We start from the raw sequence: 27,888 nt of genomic DNA, 5'->3' as shown, positions 1-27,888 counted from the left end.
TTTCATTTCATATTTTTTTTACAATATTATTAGTAATTGTAAAATGATATCTTCTTTCTTGACAGATTTTACAAATAAAAATAAAATGTGTAATAATGCCATGATACTCAGAAGCATTAACAGGACATTATAGAGTACAGGTAATTTGCATGTTTTAAATTTTTACTTTTGCACTACTACGTTTCACAAGAAAAGACAGTTGTGGCAAAAAAATATCTTGGCGAAATACATAAAAAAAACCTCTCCCATATAGGGACTGAAATCTGCAAGAAATAATGAGGCTAAACCTGTTTTACCTTTTACAATCCTAATACTTACCATTAATTTGTTTCACATATATCGGTCTACCCGGAAGATAATCAACATAATATACAAAAGTAGGACAATGTAATGCGTCCATGCGGAGTAGACCCCTCCTGATGATAGTTTAGCATTCCGTAACAACAGTTTAGGAGAATGCTTCTATTGACTAGGCTCTATGTGGTGTTGCACAAATAATTTTGACGTTAGAGGGAAGTCTCACCATTGTACCAAATATTTGTTATCATACAAATGTAGATAAAAAGGATTTAAAATTAAATTTCTTTTTTTCTTTCTTTTTCTACTAATTATAAACTTATAACTGCTTTGCTATGATACTATTATCTGCACTTCTCCGTTCGGCTAAGGGCAAAATGACACTGAGTCCTCGAATCTCCCGGCATTCAACTTATATATAGTCTGGACCAATCAGAAGGCTAGAAAATATTAGGCATAACACGAGAGATAATAGTAATCTTTAAAACACCCGAGAAATCCGAGTAATAGTGAAGAAATAACTCCAGAGAGGTTCCGAAGAGATACGCTATGATGGCTGCCTTTCAAGACATACCGTGACTTGTGTGATAAACCAACATTTTCAAAGCATTACTGAGATATTGAATTCAATAGACATATCAGGTATGCTGTCATCATGTGATGTTGAACCATGTTTATCGTTGTGAATGAGTTTATAACGTAATATTACCGACAACATACAGGGGTAAACCTATCGTCTGCTCACAAAATTCCATACAAAAATACGATGCACAATAATATTTACAAAGCTAACACTATTAACACACATTCATTTCCGATAATGTACCTCTATAACTTAATTTTCTGACAATGATTACCATTTACAAACTAATTTCCCTATCAAAACCAGAACGTACTCAACACTTTCAACCAGAAGTGCAAATAATGAATTTTCCCTTAGGTCACGATTAAGGTTGAAGACGAACACACCTATTACGAACACGGATAATGGTATAGACAACCATATCACAGTTTAAAGTCAACTGTGTGACTTGACTCGGAGATGCTTAACCAGACGATAATACTCTCCATTGCTCTACCGTCAAATTGAAACACAGGTGACAGCGCAAAGACATGTAACATTCACTGCGTGTTACATGTACACAGGCATATACACCGATTTCTTGTACAAATAATATGATCCAACCGGCATTAAATAAACACATAGAACGCTCAACAAGGAAGTGTTTTACCAGTTACATACCATAATACAGAACTGTGTTAAGTTGCAAAAACGTTTTCTACCCGGAAGATAATTTCTGTATATAGTGTTGTTAAATGTTTGGACGAGATTTCTACACAGATATGAATTTGTGATTGTGTTAAATCATTGGACTTTAAAGGCCCACTACCTTTCCGAAACGTTTTTTAATTTTCAAAATTGGAATGCAAAACGAGATTGATAATTGTGTAGATTCGCAAAAATAGTTAGCTTACTATTAATACTAGGCCTGTCATCACCCTCTGCACATTAAAAATAATGTAAATTAAATGTTAATTTTCATAACGCGGGTCGTATTATATTTCCCGCCGTCGTCCTAACTACCGAGCGTTAGTTGACTATCGCTGAACCAGACGGTAAAACAGCGAAAAGAATCTTCACTGTAAATTAGTTTACGCCGGAAATCTTGCATTTGTTTGGTATTATAACCTCATCTTAGGCCATCTGTATATGTTTCCTTATGTTATTAATTTTTTTAAGAATCTCTATTTTTTTGTTTCGGAAAGGTAGTGGGCCTTTAACAGCTTGGGTATTCCTCGGAAAGAATAAGGTAAGTTTTATTTGTTTTATGGTAGGGATATAATCCATGTATTCCTTTTTGTCGGTAACTTCAACACACGGTAAACTTGAATATAGTGTAATGTCATCTTATACAAGACAATAAACATCTCGCAAAAGATGGCAACGTCTTTAAAAGTTTAAGTATATAAATATATATACACCAGTTAAAATGTCTGCATTTTCTTTTTCCGAAATGTGCAGCCGTGTTTATTTTCACAAAATAGACAAACTGCACAAAGTGTAACCAGTTAACAGTAGAACAAAAGAAGTGAGTGTGTGGGCAGGTGGGATGAGGGTGGTGGGTTAGAGTTCACATTATTTTCTCTCTAAATACAAAGGCTATTTGCTAGCGACCCAAATATCGCGAACAATCCATTGTCGTCCATTGTCGTGTTTTTAATAGCGCGTCATACAAAATGCGATTTTTAAAAGAAAAATGTCAGGTCCTACCAAAATTAACATCAACATTTTAGAAGACAATGCGAAGTTTAAAGTGAATAGTCGGGCAAAGGAAACCAGTCTAAATGCGTTCTTTGGCCTTCCAAAAGTCATTGTATACCATAATGATGGTCAAGTTCTGCTTACGGTGTCCAGTTTTGACCATTGAAATTTTGGGGAAGCCCCGTGTAAATTTAGCACAGTTCTAAATATAAATTCTCCAAACTCTTTGAAAACGAGGCTGCGTGGAAATGTCAACATGGACATGTGTTTCTCAGTCGTGTCGGTTTCGTTTCGTGTGATAAACCACTAATGCGGTATGCAAATTGTTGTTTTGAGATGATAGATTTAATGCAAATGAAGTATTCTTACATTAATGACAATGCTTTGTAATCATTTTTCGATAAAAGCATCTTGTACATGGAAATCGACACAAATATTCGGCCGATGCAGAGATGGGGCCCGGCAAGGGGCAATTATTGCAGCATAGCATTCGTCGTATTTTACATCAACCGAATCATGAAGGTTAAATACAAATAATCGTAACATAATTTCCCATTTAAAACCACACGAAAACGTTCCATAGAACGTCCATGCATGTAGCTGTCAAAGATGTGAAAATAAATTAGCTCATACATAGATATTTTACAAGTACAATATATGTGTTCAATTATTCGTGTAGTTTTTTGCAGAGATTTAATTAAATTATCTATGTCTCTGGTTGGTTGTTTTTTTTTGTAAACAATATTTGAGTTCTGGAGAGAGATGACATGAATGTCCAGCTGGAAGGAAAGAAACTTTTATGATGTATATGTATCGTACAATGTATATATGTAAACGTACATTCCATGTAGCTGCTATAGAATTACAACTAGGAAATTCTCTCAAACATTGATAATATTTAATTCTTCACATTCATGTAGGCCTATGCTGTGAGAATTAACACATCATATATATTTCCAGAAAACATATAGGCCTACATGTATGTTACTTTCCTTTTCTGTTGTTTCCTGTTCTTTTTTGTGCTCTGGAGAAAAAGATGATTGAGTTGAAGAAAAGTAATTAATTAAGAGAAATGTGTACCACAGTACTTTGTCTGTAGCCGAGGGTTCTATACTGTTTTAATAGTCCAGTAATTACTAATTAAATTGAAAATTTCAAAATTAAGATGAAATTGTAAATTCCATTTTTGATTGAAGTGGTTCCCCTCCTTTGAGAGTACACAGTGTGTATACCCTTTTTGGTTTTTAGGAATAATACCTGAATAGGAACCTGAAATAACATGACAATCAATCAGGTATGTGTGTGTTGGGGGGTGGGGGTGGGGGGGCTAAAAGACAGAAGAATCATGAGGTTGGGAAGTTGTAACTTGAGTGGGGGGTTGAAATATAGAAGAAATAATATATAGCTACAGATAACTGAGAGTGGAAGGGTGCTTTATCATTGATCTGGTCATTGCATATTTGGGGTTTACATGGCTTTTTTTTTGGTTATTTAGTCTCATTGATTTTGGAGCAACTTTGAATCCATATGGTACTGTATATCTTTCTTTTTTCCATGTGTAGCTATTTCTTCTGTATTTCACCCTCCGCCCAAGTCACAACTTCCCAATAGGTACCACTTTTTTTGTTTAGAACTCAAATCAAAGACAGATGTACATAGTACTACATACTACATTTTAGTCTATGTGTTTGTCATCACTGTTACTACAGTATTAATACATAAATGGTCTATGTACAAGTTACACATAGACAATAAATGTGAAATTTGGTTCAGACAAAAAGATTTTTAACATTTCAGATAACTTGCTAGTTTTATGGTTTTATTTATATGTTGAGTCTACTCTCTTGTAAAGTAGAATTTAGAAATCCTAAGACAATGTTATCTATATTGCTATATGTAAAAAAAATCCTTATATTTTAAAAGTAATTGAAAAGCTATCTCACAAGCCCTGACAAACAAATGGGCAGGCATATGGATGCAAGAATTATAATCACTGGATCTAGAGGACTAATATAAACAAATATTTCTACAAAGTTAAACAATGAAAAAGTATTGCATCATAATTTTATTTAATGATTACAGTTGAAAGGAACATTCAATAAATTAATACTGTTTAAATGTTCTGTTCATGATCTTCTAGGTCCATATTGGAAAAGTTTACTTTCAAGAGCACTCAAATCAACATTCTTCAGTCTTCATATGATGCTAATTGTATGTATATGTATATATACATACACTTGTATACAGGTCCAAGGGATGAAATTTCTGTATTCATGTCACTATGCATGCATGGTGCCTGAAAAAACAGAACCAACAATTTTTTATATCTGTTGAATATGACAAAAATTGAAATGATCAATTTCAAATATATATAAATGAATAAATGTAGGTTCATTCTACAGGTTTTTTTATTTTAGAGAAAACATTTTATAAGTTGTGAATGTGTCACTGATGCATTTGATAGAATCAAATATTGTTTCAAAAAAGATACAAAATTCATTATCTATTGTTCCAACAAAAATTCAGAATAATTATAAATGATACATGGCTGCAGTACATTTCAACTCTGTAAAGTTTGTCATATACACATGAACCAGGTACAGTTGTAATAAATATACAAACACTATTTATTATTATGACCAGAAATAATATTGTATGTGTCCTCCAAATATATCTAAAGAACAAGCTAAAACCTACATGTACATATGTATATGTGTATATCAGAACATAACACAATACAATTTTACCAATTAACCTACAATGTAAATCCTATATACAATGTATGTGTATAACACTACCAGAACATGTACAGAACAAAAATTTACAAATTAAAAATCTATAAATATATACATCAGAACTGTATGAATTGACCGGTAGCATACAGGTCATTCATTACCCCTAAAGAGGCCCCACAAAAGAACCGCTATTTACCCCAGGGTTACGTTTTACGCGATTGGGGAACAGGTATGAAACATGTGACTATATGTGACCACTCATTTATGAAAAAATACTGCTAGGGACTATTTACATAATGATCAAAATACGAAGACTCACTCACAATCAGCTGAGCAGGGAGTACCGGGTACGTAGTAGGCCTAACGTAACTGTTACAGTAGCGGTCCGGAGCCGCGTGCTCGTTTGAGCTGTTCTCTTCACTATAACAAGTTGTATTAACACTCTCCATGCGTCGTAATGTTTACCGAGTCAGTTGTTGGGATTGTCGCTGCTCCATTGCCTTTCCTTTCGCATTTTAGGTGAGTTAGTTGGTTGTTTTGGCGGAAACATTTTGGTTCAAAACTACGGTAGCCATGTTTTGTTTACTACGGAGAGTGGTGGGTGTTGCGCATGCGTTAAGATTGAACTGCACTCTTAGCCGTCCGGGAGGACTTTTAGGATTCCCATAGATATTATTATTTTCTTCGCATGTACAGCGATTTTGACGGAAAGTTTTATTTTTCTAATTCATAAGAAATTATACCGGATATATTAATACCATTTTTACCGATTTTACAGTCACTTGCCCGACTATTCGCTTTAAGTTTACACTTGATCCTTAATCATAAGGAAGATGTATGATATCGGGTATATTCTATGGTATTTAGGATATGGTACCGATTCGCATATCGTCTGCTTCATCTGATGACAGACAAATCCGTTCCAAGGACGACTGGTTCGCTCGTTGTCAGCATAATGTGACCGGGTTTGATGTGTTGCTTGGTGTCTTCGGCGGCATGCTTCAGTGATATAGCACTATAAAAAGGGCAAATGTTCCACTATACAAGAGGACACCACATGAGCATACCGCAGTCTCCAAAAACATGCACCTCGCACTTCACACACGCTACATACCGCATACATGGGAGGCCGTTCTTACATGACCCTGGCTGTTGATAGGATGTTAAAATAATCAAACAAACAAGCGTTCAAAAAGCGACAGTCTAAAGAAAGATAATCCAATCTTAATAACTTGACAAACGGTGATCAGGGTCACCTACGCGCTTTTTTTTACAAGGAAGACCACTGTGTTGATTTGATTAGTTATTTCATTTCTTACAGAATTAGGCAGCCCCAGAAAACATTTCAATATCATTATTATTTATTCAAAATGTCAAGCATTCATTTATGAGACATGTGAACATTATTCGTTGGTTTGTCAGAAACAGATCGTGAAATGAGTGCCACTTCATTTACCTATGCATATTGATTATAAATTTAATTTATTCGATACAACGTTTAGAGATAAAAATGAGAAAAGCCTCGTTGATTGAATAATACATTTGTGTAATATTTTCAGGTTTTGTGTTTTGGGCAACCTATCACATTGTATTAAGGCCACCTTCAGTATGAAAATATCCAAATTCTAATGAGCCTAAATTTAAAAAAAATATCGTTTGACTTTAATGTGAACAACATTACTGTTTGATATCTTAATTTTGATGGTCTGTCAAGTGTATGGCTTTCACTAGATATTAAGTGCTTTAACCTCAATAAAATCGCCAAACTATTTGTTTTTGGTTTAATGTCAATCGGTTGTCAGGTGAAATACCAATGACTTACAGTAAATACCTGGTAAAATATCGGAACACCTTTTCTAAATTCTAATTTTACGAAAACACCTCAACCACGCAACCACCACGAACCATAATTGTAAATAGTATTTGATCTTTGCATATTATAGAGTTATCTCCCTTGCATGTAGGTGTCCACGATGACGTCATTGTTCTGTGAGTGAAACGCTCGCAAAGACATGATGTCCCAATCAATAACTCTCTGCAAGAGCATACAACACTGTTATATACAATGACGGAATTTGAATTAAGACGGTGGCATTCTATAAAGACAACTATCGAATGTTTCCAATTTCAGTGCACGAAGACTCATAATGGAACTAAAAAGTCTATTCATTGTGCTGCTGTTGAGAACTTTCGTTTTACCGGGGGTTCCATCTCAAGGTAAGTATTTAACAGTTATTTGTTTGGTTTATCATTTATGTATCGTATGCACCAAAGTGAGCTGATGCAATACTGCGGCGTCCGTCCGTCCGTCTGTCAACAATCAACTTTTGCTTCATAACCGCTGATAAGAATTAAACCAAATTTGACTGGTAGCATCCGTATAAAGTACTAACTGAAAATTGGGGTCAATTTGGCGGTTTTCATATAAACAACTTCTTCTGTGAAAGTAAGCATTCAACAGCTCTCATAATGCATTTGTAGCATTCTTATGGGGTGAGGATTCACAATTGCACAAATGGTTGGGCTGATTTCCCCCCCCCCAAAAAAAAGGGGGGGGGGGGGGTCAATAAGAATGTTTTCATATAAACAACATTTCTCTGAACTAAGCGTTGGAGAACAATCATATTGCATTGGTAACATTCTTATGGGTTGGGAATTTATATTTGTAAAAATTTGTGGGGCTGACCACCCGGGGGCCTGAGGGGCGGAGCCAAAAGGGTCAATTTGGCTATTTCCATATAAACGACTTCTTCTCTGAAACTAAGCATGGGATAGCACTCATATCGCATTTGTAGCGTCATTATGGAGTGGGGATTTAAAATTATAGTGTCAATTTGGCAATTTACATATGCACTACTTCTTCTCTGAATCCATAAGCATAAGTTGCACTCATATTCCATTTGTAAAATCCTGAGGGGGTGGGGATTCAAAATTGTACAGATAGAGGGGCTGACCCCTAGGGTTTATAGGGGCGGGGCCAAAAGGTGTAAATTGGGCGATTTCTATGTAAACAACTTTTATGAAAATCAGCATAGAGCAATTCATAGTCATATGGTATTGATAACATCATTATATGGTGAAGATTCAATATTAAAAGAGTTTTTGTGATAATTACCCCCCCCCCCCCCCCCCCCCCAAAAAAAAAAAAAACCAACCCAAAACAGGTGAGCGATGCAGCCCCCCTTGGCCTCCTGTTTTGTTTAATTCATAGATATTCTGATGTTAGACAGTCTATTCATATTTTGTGTTTCTTGCAGACAGTTGAAAGGAAGGGTATTACTTTAGGTATGAAGATACCTTAGGGTCAGCTGCATATTGTATGTTATTCAGACCATCTGACTTTTCTCTGGGCTCATGGCAATTTCAGAGGTTCAAGGCAATGGATAAAGAAATTCCCATGTTTATTGTTTATGCCCTAATTAATTAGATATTAGAAATGCTATTTGTATGCCGTTTTGCCTGCACGTCTTGTTCAGAAAGTGATGCAAAATTGAATATGTAGGTCACAATGACCTAGTTAAGCATTTGTTCTTAATTTGTATTTTAGCAGTTAAAACTTGTATAGATTTGCTGATAGCTTGATGTTGATAACTGCACGTGAATCATGACATGACCTGTCTAAGATGATTACATCCTAGGACCACATTGGCTAGATCACGTGCATTAGGTCATATTTAATGAATGGTATCATCTGTCCGCTAAGCATTTTGTCATCGTGGAAAAAATCAAAATTATTTTCATCGTAGCCACGAAAATAATATTCCAATTTAAGTCGCCTTTTACAATCATGCAGTGGGTCAGCAGACACAAATATAACATACTACCTTCAGTGTATGCGTTGCTTAAGATTAACTCATACAACAAAGTTAAATAAGTTTAAAACCTGCTTTAAACATGGGAACACACAGGAGGATGTTTAGTGATCAACGATATACTTTCAGCACAATGTTATTAATACAATTATTCATATAATGTCATATGATGTAAGATTATGTTTATTATCAGTGAGTACCAGTACCACACCTACAACCACGGCAGTATCAGGGTGTAAAGATGGGTGGATCGTCTCACCAGATGACAAGTGCTATTATGTCTCGTCCACTTTACAGAGAACCAATTGGACAGTGGCTGTTGTAAGTTCTTAAAGTTTGCAAACATTCTTTGATATACATTTTTATTATAATAGGTGAACAAAGACGACTGCTTTTCATGTGAATAATGTGACATTGTTTAATCTATTTCCCTTTAGAACTAGGGAGGAAAGATGAAAAATATTAATAATATGCAACATGCTTGTTGGTCACCATGTCTGGCTGAGATAATTATTAAGAGAAATACAATTATTAAGACGAAAGAGTTTGATCTAAATATAAGGATGAACTGCAGCATATTTACTTTTTACTTTTATTATTTATCACATTTCTGGAGAGTTGTGAGCGTTAGAATTTGTAAATAATTTTAATTAATCTTTATTTAAGCTTGATAACAAAATGAGTTAATTTTTCAGAAAACACCTTCTTTTCTTCGTTTCCACCCCTGTTACCAGTACTTGTATACATGTTGTGAATTTTACTTTGTGAATCTGACAGTTACCTCTGCCTGGGGTGTTGGAAATATCACTTTTTTTTTTAATTTCAGAACCGATGTTTGGAAATTTAGCAAAGTTAGTAGAGTTCAAAACAGACGCAGAGGCTCACTTTGTGATGAGAAATCTACCATCATATGTCTGTATGTTAATACTTTCTGATTCATATTCACATTTTGCATTTAAAAGAACGATATCTTGCAATAAGGAACTAGCGAAAAGTATGAATAGAGAAGAGAAAGAATACAACTTTAAAAATTACTTACAATTGATATTGAAATTTCAGTTATATTGCAACTTTATTGAAGTTATTAGATCTATTGAAATATGAATTTCATTGAAATCGTATGAACCATGTAAATGAGAACTCATTTAATATTGCCAATTTGGCACTGTGTCCTGATTGATCCCTATCACCTACACCTAAATATAATGGATTGGCTTTAACCATACCGCCTTAACCCGACGGTAAGGAACCATTGTAATATGTCATGTTCTCCCCGTATTAGAGATATGCTAACTGACTACATGTTCGGTGAAAGTTTTTTCGGGACAATGAAGTGATTAGAATTTAGCCTTCGAGTATGGATTCAAGCATCCTCGATACGCTAGGGGTCCCGATCACTTACGATCTCTACACCCCTGGACTATCTCGTAGTAAAACTGGAGGCAACAGAACAGGACAGGTAATTTAGTCGTTTGATGTACATGAAAAGAGCCGTATAGCGGTATACTATGATTGGCTGTGAAACTTTGGTGTTGGTTGGGCTTCGCTCTCTCTGTAGTCTTTGAAAGAAATCTTTGCAGGCCCGTGATTGGTTCAGATGTTTTCCGCTGAGCTGCCTCCAATTTTACTATGAAATAGTACAGGTTGCAGTGATCGTAAGTGATCGGAATCCATGGAGCATCGAGGATGGGACTGAAGTTAATGAGACTCAACTGCAATCACACATAAAGGAAACTGCTAGGAGTTCATGTTTATTTTCTATAAGATACTTAAGAATTAAATGTGATGTACAGTCACATGATATACATTTAAATAAACAATATCAGCGAAGCCTAAATACAAATAGTTTTGATCGGTACTTACTTTGGATTGACTTCATTTATAGTTGCACTGACAGATGTTGACTTCAGATTGCGATACTCGACTCGTGGCTATCGGCTAATAAGTTATTTGATAGACATATTGGTAACAATTAGCACTATGAAGGATGACACCCAGCGGTAACCCTATTCGAAACAAATCATATTAAAGATAATTATTCTTCAGCTACAGCTCATATTATATATACTGAACGACAACGAAATGATGCAAACGAATGGGTGTTTATCAGTAACGATGAAGCAGTTGATATGTCTGCAAGGACATGGGGTATCAATGAACCGCATGGAGGGTTACAGACGTGTGGGTCCACCCGAGGGCCCCAAAACTTCCCGATGCTGGATTGCTATTGTACAGGCACCCACAACTATATCTGCGAGAACATTGGTGAGTGTTATATTCACTGCATTACCTTCACTTAAAGGTGTTTCACTGCCGACAGAGCATAAACCGATACTATATAATTGGCTAATAATTAGTGTTTAATGTCTAATTAACACAAGAAATATTACGTATAATTATATAAGTTTAAAAATAGCCATTCATGGAGATGTAATGACAAGCTTTTCCTTCATACCTACAGGTGTAATACTGGCTGGTCCAGGGCAATACACTCATGTTGCCTGAGGCTGTATTGCATGTCTACCCATGCAATAAAGCCTCATGACGTCACGGCGTTAACAAAATATCTATTTCCTCGGTAAGATTTAAACATTTTTTTTTCACAAATATGACTGGTTTTACTATAAAAGATGTACACAATGAAATTTGTGTTGAAAATATCACATAATTTTTCATGTATGGGAAATTGATTTCCAGTCGTGGGTTTCGTCAAATTAATTTCAACATGGCGCGATATATTAGTTGTAAAGTTGCAATAAAACGTCGAGGTATGAAAGAAAAATACTCTTTTATAAGTGGATATGAAGGATAGGGATATTCTACCCTCGAGATCACAAAATGTTGCAAAACCCTCGACAAGCCTCGGGTTTTACTACATTTTGTGACCCACGGGTAGAATATCTCTATCCTTCATATCCACATATGAAAGAGTCTTATAGTATTGTATGGGTTAAGAAAAACTCACCTCGTACATTTTACTCATAATAACGTAACCATTACAGTGCTATTTCAGTTTTCTTTAGATCATGTGGTCATTCCAGAAAGCATTGAATTCTAATAGGGGGATCAGTCAATCGGGGTTGATGGCAGATTTTAATGTTTATTTTCCAGCGCAACGAAGGAGGGTCGACGTGTATGATTTACAATTATCATATCATTAATGTCATGCAAAATAAAACTATTGAAATTAGGTACAAAATGACATGTAATGTCGCATCTTTTTTTTTAAGCTGAAACATTTGTCTTATATAATACGACGGAAACCTATGATGATATTACGTTAAGGATACACATCAGTAAGCATTACAAACTAACATAGAATTATACTACACACGTCACATGTTAATGATTCATATTTAAATTACTATGTTCATGTTTTACATCCTATCATCTTTATTTTTGATGTTTTATTCTATATTTACATGTATATTTACTATGTGTTGTATTGTTGACACTATATTCGTTCAAACTGTGACGTTTTTGTCTAATGTGTCAGAATGAAAAGTATGGGATGAGGATTTACAATTGCACAAATGGTTGGGCTGATTCCCCCCCCCCCAAAAAAAAAAAAAATGGAGGGGGGGGGTCAATAAGAATGTTTTCATATGAACAACATTTCTCTGAACTAAGCGTTGGAGAACAATCATATTGCATTGGTAACATTCTTATGGGTTGGGGATTTATAATTGTAAAAATTTGTGGGGCTGACCCCCCGGGGGCCTGAGGGGCGGAGCCAAAAGGGTCAATTTGGCTATTTCCACATAAACGACTTCTTCTCTGAAACTAAGCATGGGATAGCACTCATATCGCATTTGTAGCATCATTGGAGTGGGGATTTCAAATTATAGTGTCAATTTGGCAATTTCCATATGCACTACTTCTTCTCTGAATCCATAAGCATAAGTTGCACTCATATTGCATTTGTAAAATCCTTATGGGATGGGGATTCAAAATTGTACAGATAGAGGGGTTGACCCCCAGGGGTTATAGGGGCGGGGGCAAAAGGTGTGAATTGGGCGATTTCCATATAAACAACTTCTATGAAACTCAGCATTGAGCAATTCATAATCATATGGTATTGATAACATCATTATATGGTGAAGATTCAATATTAAAAGAGTTTTTGTGATAATAACAAAAAAAAAAAAAAAAAAAAAAAAGCCAACCCAAAACAGGTGAGCGATTAGGCCCTCTTGGAATTTTGTTTTGTTTAATTCATAGATATTCTGATGCCATACAGTCTATTCATATTTTGTGTTTCTTGCAGACAGTTGAAAGGAAAGGTATTACTTTAGGTATGAAGATACCTTAGGGTCAGCTATATAGTGTATGTTATTCAGACCATCTGACTTTGGCTCATGGTAATTTCAGAGGTTCAAGGCAATGGATAAATGGATAATGTTTGCAGTTTTTGCCTGCACGTCTTCTTCAGAAAGTGATGCAAAATTGAATATGTAGGTCATAGTGACCTAGTTAAGCATTTGTTCTTAATTTGTATTTTAGCAGTTAAAACTTGTATAGATTTGCTGATAGCTTGATGTTGATAACTGCACGTGAATCATGACATGACCTGTCTAAGATGATTACATCCTAGGACCACATTGGCTAGATCACGTGCATTAGGTCATATTTAATGAATGGTATCATCTGTCCACTAAGCATTTTGTCATCGTGGAAAAATCAAAATTATTTTCATCGTAGCCACGAAAATGAGATTCCAATTTAAGTCGCCTTTTACAATCATGCAGTGGGGCAGCAGACAAAAATATAACATACTACCTTCAGTGTATGCGTTGCTAAAGATTAACTCATACAACAAAGCTAAATAAGTTTAAAACCTGCTTTAAACATGGGAACACAAGAGGATGTTTAGTGATCAACGATATACTTTCAGCACAATGTTATTAATACAATTATTCATATAATGTCATATGATGTAAGATTATGTCTATTATCAGTGAGTACCAGTACCACACCTACAACCACGGCAGTATCAGGGTGTAAAGATGGGTGGATCGTCTCACCAGATGACAAGTGCTATTATGTCTCGTCCACTTTACAGATAACCTATTGGACAGTGGCTGTGGTAAGTTCTTAAAGTTTGCAAATAATTCTTTGATATGCATATTTGTTATAATAGCTGAACAAAAACTGCTCTTCGTGTAAATAATGTTGTTTTTTTCAATCTGTTTCCTTCCGAACTTGGGAGGAGAGATAATTCCACGAAGAATATTAATAATACACAACAGTTTGGTTTGACCACAAATTGTGCCCAAGAGAATTATTAAGAGAAACACAATTGCCAAAATGAAACATTTTGATCTAAATTTTAGAATTGATTGCAGCATATAAACTTTCATTTTCTATCAAATTTCTCGAAAGTTGTGAGCATTTTAATTTGTAAATAATTGAATTCAAGGTGTATTCATGCAAATCAACCACTGGGATTAAATGAAGCGTGAATAATATTGATAAAATCTTGACAACAAAAGGAGTCAAAGAGTCGTCTTTCTTTTGATCAAGTTTACAATACATTATATTTGTTCGTTTTCGCGTTTTGAATTGCGTGTTGGAAAGGCGTGTTACCAGTACTTTTATACATGTTGTGACGTTTACTTTGTGAATCTGACAAGTATATCTGCTTGAGTTGTTGTTAATATCACTTTTTTAAAATTTCAGAACCAATGTTTGGACATTGGAGCAAAGTTAGTGGAGTTCAAAACAGACGCGGAGGCTCACTTTGTGATGAGAAATCTACCATCATATGTCTGTATGTTAATTCTTTCTGATTCATATTCATATTCTGCATTTAAAAGAACGATCTCTTGCAATAAGAAACTGCCTAAAAGTATGACCAGAGAAAGAAAAAATCAGCATTTCCTTTGTATTGGCTTAAATTTAAAGTTACACTGACAGATGTTTACTTCAAATTACGATACTCTTGGCAATCACATTATATGATATTAGATAGGTATACTGATAACAGTTAATATTATGAAGGATACCAACCAGCAATAACCCAAATGGAAACAAATCCTATCGTGGATACTTTTTCTTCAGCTACACCTGATATTCTATATACTGGACGAAAACGAAATGATGCAAACGAATGGGTGTTTATCAGTAACGATGAAGCAGTTAATATGTCTGTGAGGACATGGGGTTCCGGTGAACCGCATGGAGGGCAACAGGCGTGTGGATGTACCAAAGCGTCTCAAAACTTCCTGATGTTAGATTGCTATTGTACAGCCACCCTCTACTATATTTGCGAGAACATTGGTAAGTGTGTTATATTCACTGCATTGCCTTCACTTAAAGATGCACCACTGCCGACAGAGCATTAACCGATACTTTGTGTCTGGCTAATAATAAGTGTTTACTCGTGTAAATGGATGTCTAATTAACACAAGAAATATTACGTATAATTATATAAGTTTTGATAGCAATCCATCGAGATATAATGACTTGCTTGTATTGTGTGGTTTAAGAAAAACTCACCTCGTACATTTTTACTCATAATAACGTAATCATTAAAGTGTTATTTCAGTTTTCTTTAGATCATGTGGTCATTCCAGAAAGCATTAAACTCTAATAGGGGGATCAGTCAATCGGGGTTGATGGCAGATTTTAATGTTTATTTTCCAGCGCAATGAAGGAGGGTCGACGTGTATGATTTACAATGATCATATCATTAATGTCATGCAAAATAAAACTTTTGAAACTAGGGTACAGAATAACATGTCATGTAACACCTTTTTTTCAAAACTGAAACATTTTAAAATATAATACGAAGGAAACTTATGATGATATTACGTTAAGGATACACATCAGTAAGCATTACAAACTAACATAGAATTATACTACACACGTCACATGTTAATGATTCATATTTAAATTTCTGTGTTCATGTTTTACTTCATATCATCTTTATTTTTTATGTTTTATTCTATATTTACATGTATATTTACTATGTGTTGTATTGTTGACACTATATTCGTTCAAGCTGTGACGTGTTTGTCTATTATGTCAGAGTAAAAAGTGTGTTTGTGGAAGTGGGAAATGTGTGTAGGTAACTTATTTTCAGTACTTTTATAAACATCGTTTAAAGACATTTCATTTTAAAGGTAAGATATTTCTATTTTTATATATATTCATTACAACCGTAACATTTATTATTCTAATTACAATTGTTTTAAAATCATAATATGTTTTACTGTAAAGTACGATTCAGCTATTGCAATAAATCAGATAGTTAAAAAATTATATGAATATCAATAATTGAAACTGAAAGATAAAATCTAATTTTGTTTATATCACTCCAAATTTTAGACAAACGTCAATTCACAACATATATATTAGATATTCTTTTTAATAATCATCCCTAAGACTCGGTTGTTGAGGAAAATCCCACAACTCCATTATTTTTTACTTTGTTGTTTAATTAAACAGAAATAAGAGGAAGTGCTTTACTGATGTGTGTAAACAGCCTGAACCCGTGAGGAAAGGTAAAGTAAGTGAATTAAAGAGAAGATACTCGCGATATGTCTTAAACAAATGTTTACGTCTTAGCGTTTTTCTTTGACCTACTGTAAACCATTTTTATAAATATATATTAGTACACTGAATATGTTTTAAGTTTCGACCTTTTCTTTTTGAAATGAAGAATTTTGGCTTTTGGTTGGACTGATTATCCAATCACAGCTGGTAACACTCTAAAAAGTGAGCAGATATCTAATCATCTACATTTCCTTTATTTCGCTTTCGGCCCTGAACAACTTTTGTGAAAGACTGTTATTTTAACCACTATTCATCTAAGAAGAAACATTGACGCGTATGTTCAATAATGCTATAGCTCACAGTACGTTTTAATTATAAACATTATTAAATCATGTATATGTATCGTGCATATGTCTATCAACAGACAGAACATTTACTCATACGTCTTCATTCCGGAAACAAAGGACCAGCTTCCGTTTCCGTTCACTAACAGTTTATTCCTACCATTGTATACTGAAATGAGAATGATAATAAACGTTATATAACTGATTAACGATGACGGGCAGTGCTGTTCCCGCTATATTTGGAGTGTTGGTGACTGCATATTGTATGGGATGTATACAACCAGCTCATGATAGGTATGTTAAACGTTTCTGAAAAAAACCGATGTCTATTCACATTTGTAAATCTAGCATTGCAGTAAATCATGAATATCATTGTATTATACGATAACTGATTTTTCATACCTTATGGTACACTTTTATTTAGATATAATTTTTGAATACAATGGAAAGTGCGAGTAATAAAAACAATATTAATTACGGGCCTATCTGATGAAAAGGTGTTTGTCAGGTTTGACGTTTCATTACATAAATTGTATACCTTCATCTAGGGAAAAATTTTCATTTTTCATCTAAATATGGATGAAAAATTACTGTAATTCAATATTTACGCAAAGTGATTGCCATTTTCATTTTTCACCAAATTAAAGATGACAAAATAATAAAAAATACCATAATTCAATAATTACGCAAAGTGATGGTTTTTAATTTTCTTCCCGGTCAGCTAATGAATCAGAAACTGTAAATTTGTGATTTTGTATATGTATGATCTAGTGACAACATACTTGTTTTGCGTAATGAAATGTGCAAATTTGAATATTACCTTTCACATGCGAACGTTATAATGAACTTTCTCAAACATATACACGATAATCAACAATCATTGTCACCACATTTTAGTCTAACATTCTGACATAAAACAGCTGAAAATGCAAGTTATCAAGTTGACAGTATTTGACATGTATGATGTGACCATATATTCAACAACTCTGTTAATTAAAGATGCTCCACCGCCGACAGAGCATAAATGATATTCATAATTTGAACAATAATTGGTGTTTAATCGTGTATATATATGTCTAGTTAACACAAAATATAATATAAAATAATTTATTTTGCCTTTGGTGCATGCGCAATCAGTACATCATTCCATATAGGATATAGTGCAACGGAATTTTTTCGGGATGCAATTAATTATTTTCGATATTTTAAACTTTCAGTAAAATTAGAAGCTCAAACTTTTCAACGATGGTAATGGTGTAAATTAAGTAACTTTTGTAACTGAAGAAACATATTTAAGCGTCTGCTGCTGTTTTTGATAGTGAAAAATTACCATTTGTCAACGGTGGAGCATCTTTAAAGAATTGAAATAAAAGATTTGAAAAACGGACGAGCATAAAGTAGACAAAAATGGTTTTGAAAAAATAGAAAAACAATAGAGAGATATTTAACTATTGGACTCTGATGTGCATGTGAGTTTATAAATTCACAGATATATGTGAGTTCACTTTTCGCTTTTTATCATTACCAGACCAGACATAGATTCCACAGCTGAAAAAGATGACGTGTTTGAATGTTGTACAGGATACAAGTGGGTAGAAACGGAAAAGCGATGTAAAGGTAATCACATTTCACTAAAGTCAAACTGATCCCTCAACACTCCAAAGTCTATAAAAGTGGTAGTTTCTGCTCCTGCTAAGCGCTCAGCATACAGGGAGTTGGACGACTGGTTCGCCCGTTGTCAGTATAATGTGACCGGGTGGGGTGTGTTGCTTGGTGTCTTCGACGGCATGCTTCAGTGATATAGCACTATAAAAAGGGCAACAGTTCCACTATACAAGAAGACACAACATGAATATACCGCAGTCTCCCAAAACAAGCACCTCGCACAACATACACGCAACACACCACATACATGGGAGGCCGTCCTTACATGACCATAGCTGTTAATAGGACGTTAATTAATCAAACAAAACAAGTGTTAAGATTGTACGTGTATGTTAAGGTGTGAGTGAGTGTATGTATGCATGTATTATGTATATGTTTTATTGTTATATGATTATTCATTTCAAAATATGTGTACATATTATCACTTTATCCACATAAAACAAAAAATTCTATAGGCTAGGGATGTTATTATTTCTTTTCGACATAACATCTAGCCAACGAAATTCTTCAATGCCCCGATAAATCCAATAGCATTTACGTTCGATGGTGAAAGTCGGGCTAACTTGCGTACATAGTTCACTCGTGGGACAAAGAAAATGCATGGCCTTAATCACCAAGTGGTCATGATACATGTCAAATTGTGTTGAAAGTGGTCATTTGTATTTGGACCCATAGGTTAAGTTCATATTAAGCAGGTGGTCTTTATACAGAGGTGTTCGCTAAGTCAGTTTTTACTGTATATTAGATACCTTGCAATGTGTGTCCAGATTGGTGTCAGAACAACATAATGTACTCATTCTAAACATCAGAGAGGGTCAAAAAGAGGAATGTATGTTTGCTTTCGTGTGCAATCTAAACATATAATGTTGAAATAATATGTGAATGAAAGAACGCTTGCCTTTCACATATGAGACTGGGAATCGATACCCCATTTGAAAAAGGAAATCATGAGTTCACTTGGCTCGATCCTCCATATGCTTAGGTATATCTTTATCCTTCGTTTTTATTGTTAAATGAAAACAATGGCACTTTGATATTTTGTTTCTTTGACAATTAAAATGCGCTTTGTATTGTGAAAGGATTCATAACTTTTAGAGCCGAGATATCCACCCCTAAAATATGTTATAGAAAACCGACCAAGCGATCCCAGTTTCAAAGTCATTCATTTTAATGTTTTTAGATTTATTGTTTTTCAAAGAACAGAACCACATGCTACTACGTTGTTGTGCACAACCTTCATTTTTTGATAGTAGATATTGAATAGTCCAAGGGTGGATATAACGACAATGATAGAAACCCCTGTATTGTCGAGGCTGTCTATTTCAATGTTACATGGTATACTGATTTCTTGTGTTCTACGTTTACAGTTTGTTCAGACTGGACTTATGGAGATGAATGTAAGCAGCGATGTAGCTGTATCTATGACAACACACGGGCCTGTGGCCACATTACCGGGGTCTGTCTCTGTCACCCCCATTGGACCGGAACCACCTGTAATCTCCTGGTGGATGTACACAGGAAGCAAAGTATGTAATGGACTGTTACATGTGTATTAGTTTATAGCTATCAGGTGAATAGTAATCTCTCTGATTTCAAAATGATGTAACAAACAAGAAGTTAAATATGACGTCGACAATTGATAATGACAACAGCAATTAAGCCCATGCAAAAGTTCTTCGCCGGTCAACAGTCAAACTATTGACCGGTCATTAGTTTCCAAAAAAATGTCATTAAGCACGTTCATGTGAAAACAGTCGAAATTACTTTATTTATATTTATATAGCGAGTCAAGTAAAAGTTTTTTTTTATCAAATTGCTTTTAAAGGGTCGGTGGAAACGGACAACGACACTTCAGTCCCTAAAAACCTTTCAGGTGAGTTTCTTTCAATATTGATTTTGTTTTTCAGCCAGGGAAAATGATAAAAACCTTACCTATCCTATTGATGTCATTTTATTACACGAATGTGGTTGGGGACCCAATTGCGCCGATTTGCCGACAAAAATCTTACTTTTGTGTTCATAACTTGACATGTTCGAACTATCCGAAATGCGATTGATTATACAACGTCAGTGTTAAACTATCAGTAGCGAAGACCTTACAGTTTTCCTGAAAAAAATGACGTGTTCGAACTATTCGAATTAACCGGAGGTTTACCGTATTTCTATTATGATCCCTTTATGTTATTTCTTTTGTAAAGAAACTAAAAAGAAATCGAAAACTAAATTGAATCAATACCATAAAAGAAACTTGTTATTAATGTGAATTATACAGAGTTTCAAAATCCAAGAGTGACTTTGTACAGCAGATTATAATTCCATATATAAATGATATGACGTTACATGGTGTCTTTATAACAGCGTGCCCGTCTTGGTTTTATGGAATTAACTGTACGGAAACATGCTCCTGTAACCAGAATACATCTACAAATTGTAACTCAACATCTGGAGAATGCGTCTGTCAGCCAGGGTACACCGGAAGTCGATGTAATCAAAGTAAGTAAACACTAGGATTCAATGGAAGTCGATGTAATCAAAGTAAGTAAATACTTAGGATACACTGGAAAACGATGTAACCAAGGTAAGTAAACACCAGGATACACCGGAAGTCGATGTAACCAAGGAAAGTAAACACTAGGATACACCGGAAGTCGATATAAGCAAGGTAAGTAAATACTTAGGATACAATGGAAAACGATGTAACCAAGGTAAGTAAACACCAGGATACACCGGAAGTCGATAAAACCAAGGTAAGTAAACACTAGGATACACCGGAAGTCGATGTCACTAAGGTAAATAACACTAGGATACACCGGAAGTCGATGAAACCAAGGTAAGTAAACACAAGAATACACCGGAAGTCGACATGACCTGCAGGCAGGATAAATAATAAACCGTAAGTTATGCAGTGTAACTGAGTTTGGTTGTAGTCAGGACATACGCAAATCAATGTCACTCATGCAATTAGGATCTTCATAGGTTATCATTATAATGAATATCAATGATACATTAAAAGTAAATTTAAAAATACGCAACGTGGTTGGTGATGAACTAAAGCTAATGTAACAAAGAAAGGTAATTTTCAGGTAACATACAAAGTCATATACACCATAGTCAATTATGAAGGTCAGTGTCATCACCGCAGAATTTACAATATGGAAACGAAAGTTCGTTTAACTTCAGTCAAACCTTCATTGAGCGGTCTCCGGAAAAAAGTCCGCTTGATGTCAAATCGTACGATCAATTAAGAAATCTACATATTCCTCTGTATTTTCTCTATCAATGGACTATATTACACATGTTGAATGGTAATTCTACAACTTGTACACATACGTTTTATGAACGATAGCAAACATTACACGAAAGGCCCACTCATTAACTGTTTACAAAAAATAATAGTTATTCAAACAAGTATTAAGTGGTCCTTGGCCGCATGTTATTTGTGACCGGTCAATTCGAGCTCAACAAATGATATATCAGTGTTTTACCCAAAGTGATGAAATTAAAGTCTAAAACATTGTTTCATTTGCCAATGCAGTTGATCAGATCATCATCGATTTCGCGGAAGAAACTGTTCTACTGCCCTACTGTGAGTTTCGTAGTTAATTCAATTTATATAAAGACCAACTCAATTCATCACCTAATAAAATCGACCAAAATTGTTTTTTTAATCTGGGGGACCGCTTAAGGCCAGCTGCATTTGATTTACTATTGCCGTTAAAACATGTTTGGCTGTGATAAACAGCGGAAGTCAGTGTCAACGACTTACCAATCACTATGCTGAACAAGAAACCATGCTTATATATGATAGGGTCTTATTGTCTGTACATCTTACAAATCCATTACGTCACTACATTCGCAGCATGCGAAAACAACACTTTCGGTGAAAGTTGCAGTCAAAGATGTCAATGTGATCCAATCACCAGCGTCGCTTGTGATCACGTGACTGGAAACTGTGGCTGCGTCTCCGGATGGACAGGGGCATTTTGCAACGAAAGTATGTTTTTATTATCCACCAAGTGTCTACAACAAAGAGCGTTTTATTAGTGTTATAAGTGTGTGCTGGTATTCCTGTAACCATTTTGCTATTAATTGTTAATGCTTCTACTGTGTGGGAAAATAACGCCTTTTGATAATCATCAGTTACATCGATGAAAAGATAACCTCTAATTATTATAAGAAAACATAACGAAATATTGCTATCTTTGTTCATATCCGGTTGTAGCCTAACAATAACGATAATTACTCCATAGTTCAATAATCTTGTTTTATCAAGTAACCATATGATTTGCATCTTCCATCAAAGTTCTAAAGAGTCGAACCTATCATTGTTGAAGATCTCTGATATTCAAATTTTCATTTTTGCAAATAAAACCTAATATTCAGATAAAGCAAATAATGAGTAATAATCGTTAGTGAAATATTTGTATGATATATATTTTTTTTAACAGATGTGATATATAACTATGCCCATTCAAGAAAGAATGTTTCTTTTCTCTTCATAATTAATTGTGAAGTTCAAAGGAAAAATGGTCTCTATAGCCATATGATTTCTATATATTGAATTGTGTTATACATAGCCATTTGGGGCCCTACGAAAGTGGTCTTATTAAGAATGTATTCAGAGATGTTCGCTAAGACAGGTTTCACTGTAAAATAATTTATTGATGAAGGAGACACCCTGTTCAGCGTAATATAGTTACATAAGTCACGGTCATGTAATTATATTCTCAATTATATCAGTGTTAATGGAATCGTCATTATGATAAATCACACGAGTTGTCTCCCTTATTATGAACCTACCATTCATGTTCACAATTTGATTAATTGACAATGCAGTTACTCTAGATTCATCCTTATAGTTTTAATGCGTGGTCTTGTTTCAGCCTGTAGCGCCGGTACGTACGGCGATCAGTGTAAAACTAACTGTACCTGCCCTATTAATGCCAACCCAGTATGCCACCATGTTAACGGGACCTGTTTCTGTAACACAGACTACGTGCTTGTCGGAGATTCCTGTCAGAAAATAGAAACAGGTAACTGTCTTTATTAGCTGGTGACTTATAAACACACAATCTATGTTGATTAATTTCAGTATGTTCATTGGTTTATATAATGGCCACTTCTGATTGGCTGATACATGCACAGTTTTTCAGACACATGACTAATAATGTGAACTGAACTATAAGAACACCAACCATAAACATATGTGTTACATTTACATGTATGATACGGACCATGTGTTGATGCCTGTAATTGCCTTCATGAAATGATACGGAATATAATTACTGAATTTAATCGTTTGTTGTTTCCTACTGATGGTATTTTGTATTTGCATATTACAGAATTATCTGTCCTTGCGGCTAGGATGGATTGTGACGTCATATGTTTGTGAGCGTAACGTCTTACTTTTAGGAGAAAATGACTTGAATTATGCTTACAAAATAAAAACGAAACAATTGATACCTACCCGCAGGGGTGCTAACTCTGTAATATACAAAAACGGAATAATATAATACACATTGAAATTTTACAGAAACAACATCGACTGTGTCTTTATTGTCTACCTTCCTCGCCGTGTTTGACAATCCGGTCTACGTTTGTATAATCACAATCGGGGGTACACTTCTTATAGTAGCCATCGTAATGTGCATATTATGGAAAATTTGCAGGTATGTAAAATGATGTCTCGTGACTGTGTTGGTTACGACTATACGTAGTAGTGTTCTGATTTATATTATCCCAATCTGCCTTTAAGATTGAAATCATGTATTGTTTAATGTTTCTTTGTAACTGTGTTTTGATTGTGGCTACAAACAATACATGGAATCTTGATAAAACACTTATGCTTTTCTGAATGCTTATATACCGCAATTACTTACGAATTTTGTGTAGGTACCAGTTTTTGCAAATTCAATGTAGAAATTATCCAATGCATTTATCTTTTCGATATTTCTTTTCGAAACCATAACAAACGTAAACTAATGGCATTAATACACGTACCACCTGATACCTGAAAAGGTTTTTACTGGACTATTGTTTCTATTGGTGATGGAATGACACTAAAAGACTATATCCCGCACTAACGTCATTTTAGCGGGAAGATTACAATGAATTATGTTCCATCACCACTGGAAATACTAATCTCGCATTAACGGGGTATCACGTGGTACATTGATTATTCCCATTGGTTCAATGTTTAGTATTCAAGTTCATACCACACTAAAAAAATAAAATTTGTATGCAGAGCACAAACTATTGAGCGCAAATAAAGACGCAGTACACCATATTTAATAATTAGAAATAAACTTCTATGATATATAGTACGTGTAAAAAGTGACATTACATTTTGTATATTCCATGACATTTTAACTAATCCGACACACCCCTCTGGATTTACATTTTACATTTTATCATTTCTTATTCATGTTTCGTTTAGATGCTCGTGTACTGAGGTTAAAAACAGAAAACAACAATTAAAGTATCCGAAGCAGTTAAACAATGTCCCAACCTCTAGCTCAAACCCACCGACAAAAATAGCTACAGAACCAGCTAAAACGGGTATGTACATCTGAATGCTATTGTCTTGTTAGAAAGTATTTTCTACGTCCTTCTAAATGACACATTTCGATTCAGTGGCCTGGCACAAACCAATAGATGCAATTCTTTTTTATTAGTTAAAAAAACATACCGAGTCATGAATTACATGATAAATACAAAATTTGTTATGAATATGGTAGTTTTCTGCTATATATTGCATTACATATTTTGATATAATAGAAATATACTTGTTAACATATACTTGAAACATATACAAAATGTATATATATTAACGTGTATGATCAGCTTTAATACTCGATTCCAAATGTGATTGAATTTGTCTCCATGAACATCTGATTAGTCCACGAAGTGTTTGCAAACCCCAACGATTGATCAGATTAAAGTAAATATCATCGTGAAATGCCATAACAAATTGTGTTCAGATTAAAGTAAATGTCATCGGGAAATGCCAAAAAAAATGTGCTCAGATTAAAGTAAATGTTATCGTGAAATGCTATAACAAAATGTGCTCAGGTTAAAGTAAATGTCATCGAGAAATGCCATAACATAGTGTGATCAGATAAAAGTAAATATCATCGAGAAATGCCACAACAAAAGGTGATCAGATAAAAGTAAATGTCATCGAGAAATGCCATAAAAATGTGCTCAGATTAAAGTAAATGTTATCGTGAAATGCTATAACAAAATGTGCTCAGGTTAAAGTAAATGTCATCGAGAAATGCCATAACATAGTGTGATCAGATAAAAGTAAATGTCATCGAGATATGCCACAACAAAAGGTGATCAGATAAAAGTAAATGTCATCGAGATATGCCACAACAAAAGGTGATCAGATAAAAGTAAATGTCATCGAGATATGCCACAACAAAAGGTGATCAGATAAAAGTAAATGTCATCGAGATATGCCATAACGTAATGTGATCAGATAAAAGTAAATATCATCGAGAAATGCCATAACGTAATGTGATCAGATAAAAGTAAATGGCATCTAGAAATGCCATAACAGAAAACAGTGATATACTATAAACTAATAATTTTTGCTTTCAAATTATTTAGCAAATGTTTTTTAATGAATTCATTTTACTTTACTCACACTGAATCATCCCCCATTCAATTCATGGATGTATAAATATTGTTTTAATGGAAATCGCGTTGTTGTAGACTCGAAATAATGCATGCTATGGTTTACAGCACAGACCATATTAAATGACCTCATCATTATAATATTCACCACTGCCTTACACATCCAATTTTTTATCATTATACTATATAATCGTTATTCTGTCTACAGATGCCATCGCTGCTTTGGCTCACATAACATCGAAATCAATTAAACAGGAGAAGGAGGTTGATAACCCTACGTCAGCAGTGTACGGAGCCAGTCTGGAGCCCACAGGGAAGCCACCCGAAACAGCAGGGGGAAATTACAACTACAGAGATCCCCTTCCACAATCCTTCACAAGCACAACACCTCTTCTACCTCTGACATTGTCAACCATTGATTCTTCCATGGATGGAAGCCCGTACTATAAAAACATGAAGGCATCATCTGTGTCGACATTCAAACTGAATGAAGATTCTCAGACTGTTAACACACAATACTATACGAATATGGGTATACCGAATCAGGACAGGAATTTGGTTTCTTCTCAACCAAACCTTTCGCAGAAACCACGTACAAAAGACGTCACTTTTGATGATGTCATTGCTGATATAGCAAAGAAAAAAGGACGAAATAACGGAAAAACTAATTTGAAAAAGATGAATTCGCGATCCTTGCCGAATATTAATAGTGTCAACGTTGAACCAGCGAGTATTCGTCCAACTTTCCATTTGTACAAGAACTATCGTTCGAATCCGGATATGGCGCCAGACAGTGCAGCCAGCATTTACAATGATACCGCAGTTTCGAATTCCACGGAATCACGTAACACTAATGTACCTGCTAAACCGTATACAGGCGCAAAGAAAGCCGCGCGCATAGTTCCAATACCAGTTATAGCACCTCGTCCTCCCCCTAGATCTCAGAACGAGAGCACTTCGCCTGGATCAAACACTGTACCAGGTCAACCGTCCCCTCCTCCGATATCGAAAATTCCAACATATTCTAATATAAACCGGAATGGAATGGGCAACGAAAATGCAAGCTCAGCTTCTCATTTTAATATGCAAAACGTTCCCATGATTCCCCCTGCTGCCAGCCTTCCAACTTTAGGATCTGTTGGAGTAAGGACAAACTTGAGTAACAGTGGGAGGGGGGAGGAGGAGGAGGAGCGTTATGAAGATATAGCTGTAAAATCTGGTCCAGAGACTAATGGTATATATGATGATATAGAACAAGGCATATCCAGACAAGACAGATTTGCTTCTGGCGTATACGCTGAATTGAATTGAATTGAAAAAAATATTAATCTAAGAAAGGAACTCATTTCCTAACGACCATACCTGTCTATTACGACCGGCCAGTCGAGAGAACACAGAAAGAACGGTCGCTATAGACAGGTTGGCTTTATAGACAGGTTGAGATTTGCGTGCCAACCATCCAGAACATGATAACTTACTTTTGTGTATATTAATACATCAACTTACATAAATATATATAAATGTAAAAATGATAGCAAAACTTCTCTTCTTAAAGAAAAATAACACTTGCAACATGTTTTAGGCATGAATAACGAAAAAATGTGATTTTGGATTTTGGTTCACTTCCCGTCCCG

At 34.9% G+C, this 27,888-nt stretch overlaps 2 protein-coding genes and 1 long non-coding RNA gene across 8 annotated transcripts; 2 read left to right on the top strand and 1 right to left on the bottom strand.

Annotated features, from left to right (window-relative positions):
* The first annotated feature begins 830 nt into the window (after window positions 1-830).
* Window positions 831-16,257, top strand: LOC138329975 (macrophage mannose receptor 1-like). 3 transcript variants are annotated; one of them, XM_069277286.1, is made up of 9 exons: window positions 832-939; window positions 2,065-2,108; window positions 7,427-7,512; window positions 9,301-9,428; window positions 9,934-10,023; window positions 11,218-11,372; window positions 14,066-14,193; window positions 14,787-14,877; window positions 15,168-16,252. In XM_069277286.1, exons 4-9 carry the CDS (start codon window positions 9,349-9,351, stop codon window positions 15,449-15,451), a joined length of 828 nt encoding a protein of 275 aa, XP_069133387.1. In that variant the 5' UTR covers window positions 832-939; window positions 2,065-2,108; window positions 7,427-7,512; window positions 9,301-9,348; the 3' UTR covers window positions 15,452-16,252. The 3 variants fall into 3 exon arrangements, with proteins under 3 accessions (XP_069133388.1, XP_069133387.1, XP_069133389.1); XM_069277287.1 differs by lacking the exon at window positions 2,065-2,108 and having other exon boundaries at window positions 831-939; XM_069277288.1 differs by lacking the exons at window positions 832-939; window positions 2,065-2,108; window positions 7,427-7,512 and having other exon boundaries at window positions 9,379-9,428; window positions 11,154-11,372; window positions 15,168-16,257.
* LOC138329976 (uncharacterized) lies at window positions 4,608-6,096 on the bottom strand. The gene is made up of 2 exons (XR_011209502.1): window positions 5,619-6,096; window positions 4,608-4,856 (listed from the first exon to the last, which is right to left on the bottom strand). It is a non-coding gene; the product is annotated as an uncharacterized lncRNA (long non-coding RNA).
* Window positions 16,258-16,443: 186 nt separating the features above from the next.
* Window positions 16,444-27,566, top strand: LOC138329973 (protein draper-like). Of its 4 annotated transcripts, none has more exons than XM_069277283.1 (11): window positions 16,444-16,612; window positions 17,029-17,242; window positions 18,477-18,565; window positions 19,981-20,139; window positions 20,439-20,486; window positions 20,972-21,106; window positions 22,473-22,607; window positions 23,497-23,646; window positions 24,147-24,282; window positions 25,050-25,171; window positions 26,463-27,566. In XM_069277283.1, exons 2-11 carry the CDS (start codon window positions 17,160-17,162, stop codon window positions 27,563-27,565), a joined length of 2,160 nt encoding a protein of 719 aa, XP_069133384.1. In that variant the 5' UTR covers window positions 16,444-16,612; window positions 17,029-17,159; the 3' UTR covers window position 27,566. The 4 variants fall into 4 exon arrangements, with proteins under 4 accessions (XP_069133384.1, XP_069133385.1, XP_069133383.1 ...); XM_069277284.1 differs by having other exon boundaries at window positions 16,444-16,617; XM_069277285.1 differs by having other exon boundaries at window positions 16,445-16,612; window positions 17,171-17,242.
* Window positions 27,567-27,888: the final 322 nt, after the last annotated feature.

This window comes from Argopecten irradians, chromosome 8, assembly GCF_041381155.1.
Source record: "Argopecten irradians isolate NY chromosome 8, Ai_NY, whole genome shotgun sequence".
Lineage (NCBI taxonomy): Eukaryota > Metazoa > Mollusca > Bivalvia > Pectinida > Pectinidae > Argopecten > Argopecten irradians.
Note: the sequence above shows the minus strand (reverse complement) of the source record. Positions and strands in the feature narration are given on the sequence as shown.

Excerpts from the sequence above, each read along its gene's own strand:
- LOC138329975 (XM_069277287.1), top strand. The coding sequence starts at position 9,349 with ATGGGTGGATCGTCTCACCAGATGACAAGTGCTATTATGTCTCGTCCA. Across the intron at positions 9,429-9,933 it reads CCAATTGGACAGTGGCTGTT|AACCGATGTTTGGAAATTTA; the intron begins GTAAGTTCTTAA and ends TTTTAATTTCAG. Across the intron at positions 14,194-14,786 it reads CCTATTGGACAGTGGCTGTG|AACCAATGTTTGGACATTGG; the intron begins GTAAGTTCTTAA and ends TTAAAATTTCAG.
- LOC138329973 (XM_069277283.1), top strand. The coding sequence starts at position 17,160 with ATGACGGGCAGTGCTGTTCCCGCTATATTTGGAGTGTTGGTGACTGCA. Across the intron at positions 17,243-18,476 it reads ATACAACCAGCTCATGATAG|ACCAGACATAGATTCCACAG; the intron begins GTATGTTAAACG and ends TATCATTACCAG. Across the intron at positions 20,487-20,971 it reads AGTCCCTAAAAACCTTTCAG|CGTGCCCGTCTTGGTTTTAT; the intron begins GTGAGTTTCTTT and ends TCTTTATAACAG.